The 9299-nt window shown below is 24.0% G+C and overlaps 1 protein-coding gene across 1 annotated transcript; it reads right to left on the bottom strand.

The window, feature by feature from the left end:
* Nucleotides 1–3527: 3527 nt before the first annotated feature.
* Nucleotides 3528–8035, bottom strand: LOC140174255 (probable WRKY transcription factor 62). Its single transcript, XM_072198640.1, has 3 exons — nt 7706–8035; nt 5716–5820; nt 3528–4141 (listed from the first exon to the last, which is right to left on the bottom strand). Exons 1-3 carry the CDS (start codon nt 7999–8001, stop codon nt 3754–3756), a joined length of 789 nt encoding a protein of 262 aa, XP_072054741.1. The 5' UTR covers nt 8002–8035; the 3' UTR covers nt 3528–3753.
* Nucleotides 8036–9299: the final 1264 nt, after the last annotated feature.

The following is a 9299-nucleotide window of genomic DNA, read 5'->3' as shown; positions in this document are numbered from 1 at the left end:
ATATTTTATTAATTTTAAAGTTTTTAATATAAAATAATTTAATTACAAAATTAAAATTTAAAAATAATATACTATAAAAATTTAATTAAAATAAATATAAAAATTTAATTAAAAATTTAATAAAATTATAGAAAATAATAGGCTAACTAAACCTTTCAAAATCTTGTTAATAATTACTAAAATTGAAAATTAATATATTTAATTATTTATTTTATTTAAATATATTTTTTTAAATTTGAAATCTCGAGAGTCGAGACAGGTTCAAATGCGGTAGTCCATAAAGTAAGTTTTGCGGGCTCCAACGACGGATCTACAAAGAATATGCTTCGAGTGACGTCATGATGCTTACGTAGGGTGCCTCAATCTCTGACGAGAGCTACCTCTATTCATAATTAATTAATCAGGTTTTTCCAAATGTATTATGTTGTTATCCGCAAAATAAAAAAGGGTTGCGCTGTATTACAATAACATTGTTAACGAGACAACTGGCACCCTAGGGCTATCACTATGCCTATGATCAGTTAATTATTAATTAAGGCTGCTTTATTTATTGGATATAGAATTAACTTAAAAAAAGCATCACATCAAAAGAATAAGTAACGACTAGTCGAATATAAAACTGTGAAAGAATTAAACCATTTAAATCATGATTTTTTATTTAAATAGAAAAATTCATTCATTTCTAATCTATGCAAAGAGTAAAGCATTTAATATATTATTAGCTGATTTTGCAAGTATTGCTATAAAATTACAAAAATATTATATATATATATATATATATATATATATATATATATTAAAAGTTAGTAATTAAATTAGTTATTATGTATCAATACATATTTTATATATGAATTGATTCATACATTTTTCAACCAATCAATTACTAAAATAATCAAATTTATTATGGTAAAATAATTAAATAAATAATAATAAATAATTAATTTGTTTATATTTGTATAATATAAAAGTTTTTTTATAAGATATTAGATATATCTTATTTCTAAATTATATCTATTATATATCTCTAATTTTAGAGTTAAAATGTGCTATATATCATTTTTTCATTATAATTAGAATCAAATTTTTTCCTTTAAAATTAAAGAATTCTCCTCTCTTCCTTACTAATTTTACAACCAAAATATACCACATGTCACTCTCTCATTGTAATTGAAAATAAATCTTTTTTTCCAAAATTAAAGAATTCTTCTCTCCTCCTTACTAATTTTACAACCAAAATGTGCCACATGTCACTCTTTTATTGCAATTGAAATCAAATCTTTCCCTCCAAAATTAAAGAATTCTCCCCTCCTCCCTCTTCTTTTCTCTATTTCTCTCATTCATTCAACCACTCTATCTATTTTATATATCATTATCATTATCAATATCAATAATTAATTACTAATTTGACAATCAAAATGTACAACATGACATTCTTTAATTGCATTAAAATTAAAATTGAAATATTAACATTGAAATTGAAATATACCTATATTATGTATTATATATTACTATCTAATTTAATAATTAAATGTGTCACATGACACTCTCTTATTAAAATTGAGAGAAAATATTTTTTTTCAAAATTAATAAACTCTCTTTCTAAATTCTCTCATCTACCTCTCTCCATTTTTCTATTTCTCTCTACTATTTTTATTCTATATATAATTTATATTTTATATTAGTAATTTGATAAATCAAAATATATCATCCAAAATTTTTTTACAATTAAAATAAAAAAATTTCTTCCAAAATTAACAAACTCTCTCTCTCACTCTCATTCTTCATTTTTATCTTTCTCTCTCTTTTCTCTCATTCTCTATTTTTCTATCTTTTTCCTTTACAGAAAACAAAATTAACAAAATAATATAATTTGAATAAAAAATATTATTATTATTATTGTTATTATATACATAATTTTTTAGTTTTTTATTTAGTTTTAAATTTTCACCGTTTATCTTTCTAATATATATTTTTATTTTTCTTCTTTCAAATATTTATTACATATAACTTTGAGATAATAATAATGTTATAATTAAAAGTTAAAATCAAGATTCAATTATTTTAAAAAAATTAATTTTGAGTTAATTTTATAACTATCTGTATAATTTTTTTATGCTAATATCTAATTATATTTTTATATACATAAAAAAAATATTATTTTTAAATAATAAGTATAAAAATTAATTATTTTTATTTATGCAACAGACTTAACAATTACCATACATCTAATTAAATGTAAAAAATATACATGTTAAATTGTTTTAAATTTTAGATAACGAATGTTAAAATTAATTATTAATAAAAAATTAAACTTTTTCATATAAAAATTTATAATTTGTTTATTAATTTAAATTTTTGAAAGAAGTTATTTTATAAAAATTTTTTATATAACTTAAAAAATTGAGAATTTTATTTTTTTTTATTGACTCTAAAAAGAATTTAGTATAAAACAAATAAAAAATCTCAAAAAACTTTTAGATAAAACCAATATTAAAAACATAATTATTTATGTGTCTATTGGTATTATGATATACTACAAAAAATATTTAATAATGATAAATTTATCGTTAAATTTAACGTCGAATATTAGCGACAATTTTATTATTGAATTTTTTGATAAATCTGCCATTAAATTCGTCATGTCAAAATATTATCAGAAGATTTACCTTTTTGATGGTGAATTCACCAATAATAATTAGAGAAAAAATAGAGAACATAGAAGCAAAATTTAGCGTCGGATACATCAACAAACCTAATTAATAAATGTTGTATTTTAGTAATTTACATTATACATTACCATCAAATTTATCCGCTAATAAATTCAATGGTAAGTTTGTCCTAAAATTAAAACACAAATTCTTTTTTCTTACATTTTCAAACTACCCCCTCTCTCTTCCAAATCACCTTCAACAGCCTCCTCCGCCAGCGTCAGCTACCATTAACAACTTCCAAAGATTGCGTGAACTAGGCTGAAACCTCTTATATCGTGTGGTTTGCTATCATCGTTGCTCGCCACAAGACTTGTCTCGTTTCTCTTTACAAGTATGTTGTTCTTTTTTTTTAGAGATTAATTTAATGATTTGTATTTTTAGTATTGTAAACTAATAAATATGTGTCGTACTTTTATATATACTATTAAATGCAATGAATTTGGTTCTTTATAATTTAAGCATGTAGTAGAGGTAATGATTTTGATGAGTTAGCAGTTAATTAAATTGAGAAAATGTATGGAGTTATTAAGTGAAAAATAATCTTCAATATTATTGCTTATGAGAAGTTGCAAATTGCATTAATGTAATCGTTATAAAATTATTTTTTTTAAAAAATTTAAGCTAATGAAAAAAAATTTATATCTCTAACCGTTAGAATAAGTAATAATTGTATGTATTCTAAAAATTTTAATTTTATAGTATAAACTATATAAGTGATGTTTGACCAAAACCCTTGAATTCAAAATTTATATAATTTTCTTTTCTTTTAAATTATATTATTTAAATTTAAAATTAGTAGCAAATATGGATTACGAATTTGCGATGTCTAAATCACTATATATATTGATCCAACATAAATTATATCAAACTTTTGTACAAATTAAATTCAAATATAACTTCTCTCTCCTTAAATGGGAAGTCAATACATACCCCTTAATCACTGGAAAATTGATTTCACTGAGTAGGAGGTTTATTAAGACAATATAAACTTATCATATCAAAATCCAAATGATTACTTAATTAAGACACAAGATAGATGCCTCTAATAATTGAAATAAAGTTCATAATCACTTAAGAGATCGTAGTCATTTGATGAGGAAGATTGGTTGTGGTCAATACGGTCATTAGAAGCCACTACTTCCATGGGCTCTTGTTTTGTTGATGAAGAAGGAAAAGGTTGTGCTTCTTGTTTGGTTATTATTGGAAGGGTATTATTGGTATTGTGATCACTACTAAAGGATAATAACATAGAAGATTCAAAAGAAGAAGCAGGTTCTAGTCTTGTGTGTGGGTAAGTGATGAGAGAGCATTTGCAAGTGTGATGGCCATAATAGGTTGTACGGTATAATGGAGGATCCTCTTGGATTCTCTGAACATGTTTGATGGCTTTGCAATCTTTTTCATTCTTGTAGCTGCACTTGTAGTAGCTCCTGCACACATTCTTTTTCAAGTTGTAGAAAGATGCATGGATGCAAAATTTGATTTGGTGAATTTTAAATTACACCTATGAATTTAAATCTTTTAAAATAAAAAATTGGTAAAATCATAAATTAAAAAATTAATTATTATTAAATTTATAATTTTTATCGTATATTAATTTTATTATCTTAATTTAAGAATAATTAATTTTTTATTTTATTATTTTATTAATTTTTTATTTTAAAGGAGTTTGATCGTGTCGTTATAATTGTAATACTTTTGTGGCATATATGACAATAAAAAAGTGTAGTAAGTTAATATTAAATAAGTTAATTAATTTAAAAATTAACTAACAATTAAAAAATAAGAAAGAAACATTCTAAACTAAAAAAAATAAATATTCAAAATTTAAGTTTAAAACAAATTAGAAGTGAATTAAAATAAAGCTAATTAAGAATTTATTAATATTTATGATTTAAATCGATTAAAAAGCAACAACATAGATAGCAACTGACAATCAGCAGCTGCGGGTGATAGATGGCTGGTGGTGAACAATGAAATTGTAGTTTTGAAAAAAATAAGATAAATAAATAAAAAAGATAAAAGAAATATTTCAAAAAATAAAGGTTTTTTTTTTTGTCAGGAAAAATAAAATAAAATAAAATAAAGGTTGATAAAATTTTTATATATGAATAATTTTAATGTGAAATACAAAAGTATTTGATCATTTTGGTGTTTTACACAGTTGTGGTAGTAGTACAAAACGTCACTGACGTTTTGTAATAAAAAAAATTTTTGATCATAAAAGAACAAAACGTCGCTGACGTTTTGTTAAAAAAATATTATTTTAATTAAAAAAATACAAAACGTCACTGACGTTTTGTAATAAAAAAAATTTTTTGATCATGAAAGAACAAAACGTCGCTGACGTTTTGTTAAAAAAAATATTATTTTGATTAAAAAAATACAAAACGTCACTGACGTTTTGTAAATGGCCATAGTTGTGTTTAACACACAGTTTGGTTCATAATGAAGAATTTCACCTCTAGTAATACAATATTAAAAAGAAAAAGTTCTGAGGGAACACGCTTGTAGCTCAATAGTTATTAACTGAAATTGGCCCATTTTTTTAATTAGCTTTCTACTGTATAAGACTATATAGTAACTTTTTTTTTTGTGGGTAATGAATATATTGAATATAGTAACTATTGAATCGCAAATGACGCAAAACATACTTAATGCAACGAATACAATTGTAATTAAAAATCATGTGGTTGAATAATTTATTAGTTTAAAACCTTAAAAAAATTCAATACTTTTTATAATATTAGTTAATATTTTATATTAATATTTTACTTTTATATTATTATATAAAATTTAAAAATTAAAATTAAAATTTTAGTATAAAATATCTTTTTTTAATCATATAATATTATTCATAATATAATTATATAAAATTATTAAAGGTATAATAATTTATTTTTATTTTCTATCCATTTAAAATTTTGAGATAAATAATTTTTAGATATATTATCAAAATTTAAAATTGGATTCTTCATTTTTTTTTAAAAAAAAGAAAGAATACCTGAGGTAATTGGAATTGATGGTCTTCTTCTGTCCGTACTTTCTCCATGCATGGCCATCCTCACACAGAATTGAGCTGTCACTCTGCCAGCTTGGTGCAACTGATCTTCACTTGACAAAAATTCCAATTAATTGTTAATTAGAAAACCCTTAATTTCTTTTATAGTTATATGTACTTTCAATTTCAAAACCAAAACCAAAACCCAAATAACAATATTACAATTGGTGTACAATAATTGGTTCCCGTTTAGTGTCTGTGGGACTGAAATATCTGAAACGGAGAACTTGGAATCAACAATAGTGATGATAAATTTAACCCAACAATGAATTAATCCGAAACCATAATATAAGAAATTGCAAATTTTCAAATGAAATATAACATTTATTCTTAATAAGTGACATCCTAACTTGTTATTAAGGTTAAATTATGCCAATAATAGGTATATATATTGCTAGCAATTAAGCCTATTTCGATCTTTGAGATTGGTGAATTAGCGAGTTATACTGATTTAGTTTTTGATTTTTCGTTGCTACAATTTGATTTTCTAGATTAAAAAAGTGTATCAATGTAGTTCTTTATGTATCTTCTATCATTAGAGTTCAACGCTATTAGTGACGTGACTCAAATCTTGCCACGCTGGATATTAAAATAAAGTCATACACGTTTTGGCATTAAAGAAGGCACTAAACGACGTCGTTTGAAGGTTTAAACAATACTAAAACGTTACTCCTCTCTTTTTAGTATTGTTCAAAGTTCAAACCCTCAAATGACATGGTTTAATACTTTTTTAGAGCCAAAACATATATGATGTCGTTTTAATGTCTAGCGTGGCAAGACTTGAGTCACGTTACTAACGGCGTTGAATTCGGGTGACGGAGATACACGAAAGACTACGTTAATACATTTTTTTAAATTTAGAAAACCAAATTATAACAATTAAAAGGTAAAAAATTAAAATCAGTACAACTCGCCAATTGCAGAGAGCAAAATGGACTTAACTCTGCAAAAGCATTAATCCCTTTCTGCAACATATGTAGGGTATTGCTGTAATAAATACATATACATGCAACATAAAAACTATGATATTGTTGATACATAATATTTTATCTTTGCAACTAGTTTGGTGACAATCATGATTTACTGTTATTAACATCCAGTTATATCATCAGTAGCATTTGATATCACTGATATATCACGAATATGTTGCAGTAATTTTCAATTATTATTGCTGCTACATATAACAGTAATGATTGTTATGATAGTCGTAAATGAGATCAGTCTAAAATGGTGGTAGTTCTATAGCTAAAAGGTAGTTGTTAGACCACCATCATTTTATTTGACAGGCATATAATTACTCAGGTGTCTTTCTTAATTTTATCCATTTAAATTTTTATAAGGAATAATATAAAATAAATAAAAAAAATTCATGTAAAATTTACATAAATCTAAAAAAAAATTACACGAAAGAATATGTAAAATATATAATAATTCACGTAAGTTTTTTATAGGTTTAAATTTTTTTTCAGAACTAATTTATAACAATTAGATCACTAAAATTGCCTTTAGAAAAAAGAAAAAAAAAAGAAAAAAGAAAAGAAGAAACTTCTCTTCTAGAAATGGAGTTTTTGGTAACAATAATGGAGACTTAGAGGCAGGAAATAATCAATTTTCATGAAAGGGACAAATTGGTCTCTAGTTTAACCTAGAAAATGAAATTCGGACTGTAATTTAGGATGATTGGATCCTTAATTACTGACCAGATAGATAGAATGAATATATAGTAGACTCTAGACTTGCTTTTCAGTGGAGGATTAATTAGAAATCTTCAGTGACTAAGTGTCTATCTCTATTCCCTACACAAGATTTGACTTAAAATGTGTTCCTAACATCGATATAATCAAACCCACAAATTAAAACACACAGAATAATCATATAGCTAGCTAGCTAGCTAGATCTAGAAAAGTATCATGTATGAATATATGATTCTTACTTTCTCTTGTGGTACCCTTTTTGACTTTTATTGCTGGAACTATTCTTCTTGTTGTTGTTGCTGTTGCAACTACTTTCTTTTGTGTCTTCATTGTTCAATAGCAGGAGTGTGTTTGTGAATGATCTGAGAACTTTGCGCACAGCATCTTCAGCAAAAGGCATCACCGTTGACCTTTCAATTTCTTCTTCATTTCTACTATCAACAACAACTTGAAGTAACTGGTTTGCCATGTCACGCCCTCTCATTATTTCTTGCTCCATCATTGTTGCCTTTGAAACCTCATTATTGTTCTCCATTCTAGTTCTTTCCCAAAACGTTTACTTGGGTGAAGGAAGCGTATAACTAGGTTAGTACTTTTCATTGTTTTTTTTTTTAATCTTAAAAAACGTTTGGAGGCTATAATTTGAAAATCATAAGTAATAATAATTTTTTCTTTTTTCTTTTTGTTTATATTCATTAATTTATACCGAAATAAAGATATAATATTAAATATAATAAATACATTATTATAATTATTACTTATTTTTCACAGTATTTTTTCAACTCGACAAGTCAAAGACTAATCTATTGTATTACTAAATTTTATTTAAAGATTTGACGCTGATTAAAAGGTTGTTACATACACGAGAAAAAATTCAAACTTGCGCTTAAGCAGATTCATGAGCTAACCACACGTTATTTAGTGTTATTTATTATCTTAAATAGATCCATATTATTCTTGGGCAAGGCTATTTGCAACATAAAATTAAGAGAGTCACTCAGATAAAAATGCTGAAAACGTCTTTTTATAAAGATATTTTTTTAATAATTAAAATTTAACACATATAATCGATTAAATCGTATTATTTTTGTCAAAATTAGGCTAGACAAATTGATTTGACCGAAAAATGGTGAATCAAATATTGAAATAGTCTAAATTAATATTATTTTTTTTATAGAAAATGACTACAATACTCTATTATAAAAAATGACTAAAATACTTCTATTATATATATTAATTTTGATAATCCTAAATTTTAGTCCTAGGGTTAGGATTTAGAATTTTTAAAATTTATATATATATATATATATATATATATATATATATATAATAAGAGTATTTTAATCATTCTCTATAATAAGAGTATTATAGTCATTTTTTTATGGAAAAAATAATATTAATTTAGACCAGTTCAAGATTTAATTCACCATTTTTTCGGTTAAATCAATTTGTTTAGCCTAATTTTGACAAAAATAACATGATTTAATCGATTATATATGTTAAATTTTAATTATTGAAAAATATCTTTAAAAAAAGATGTTTTAGACGTCTTTATCCGAGTGGCTCCCTAAAATTAAATTATCGTTTATATTCAGAAAATTATAAAAGATGCCCTCTCATTGTTGGATAGGTCAATGGTTTTAAATTGTAACCGCAGAGTTGCAAAAATTTTGCAACAAAATATAACGTATAATAATTCAGGATTTAAGATTAAAGACTTTAAATCAATGAATGCATGATGCAATCATTTGTTTTGAAAGTTTAAGTTATAATAATTTATAGATTAATTTTTTTAATAAGGACTGATATAAATTATATTATCTTAATTTAAGA

Source organism: Arachis hypogaea, chromosome 7 (assembly GCF_003086295.3).
Source record: "Arachis hypogaea cultivar Tifrunner chromosome 7, arahy.Tifrunner.gnm2.J5K5, whole genome shotgun sequence".
In the NCBI taxonomy this organism is placed as follows: Eukaryota; Viridiplantae; Streptophyta; class Magnoliopsida; order Fabales; family Fabaceae; genus Arachis; species Arachis hypogaea.
This window is presented reverse-complemented; position numbering and strand designations above follow the sequence as displayed.

What these genes read in the sequence shown, in the direction of transcription:
- LOC140174255 (XM_072198640.1), bottom strand. Translation starts at nt 8,001, where the DNA reads ATGGAGAACAATAATGAGGTTTCAAAGGCAACAATGATGGAGCAAGAA. An exon ending in AAAGGGTACCACAAGAGAAA is followed by an intron (nt 5,821 to 7,705) that starts GTAAGAATCATA and finishes TGTCAAGTGAAG; the next exon opens with ATCAGTTGCACCAAGCTGGC. An exon ending in ATCAATTCCAATTACCTCAG is followed by an intron (nt 4,142 to 5,715) that starts GTATTCTTTCTT and finishes GAATGTGTGCAG; the next exon opens with GAGCTACTACAAGTGCAGCT.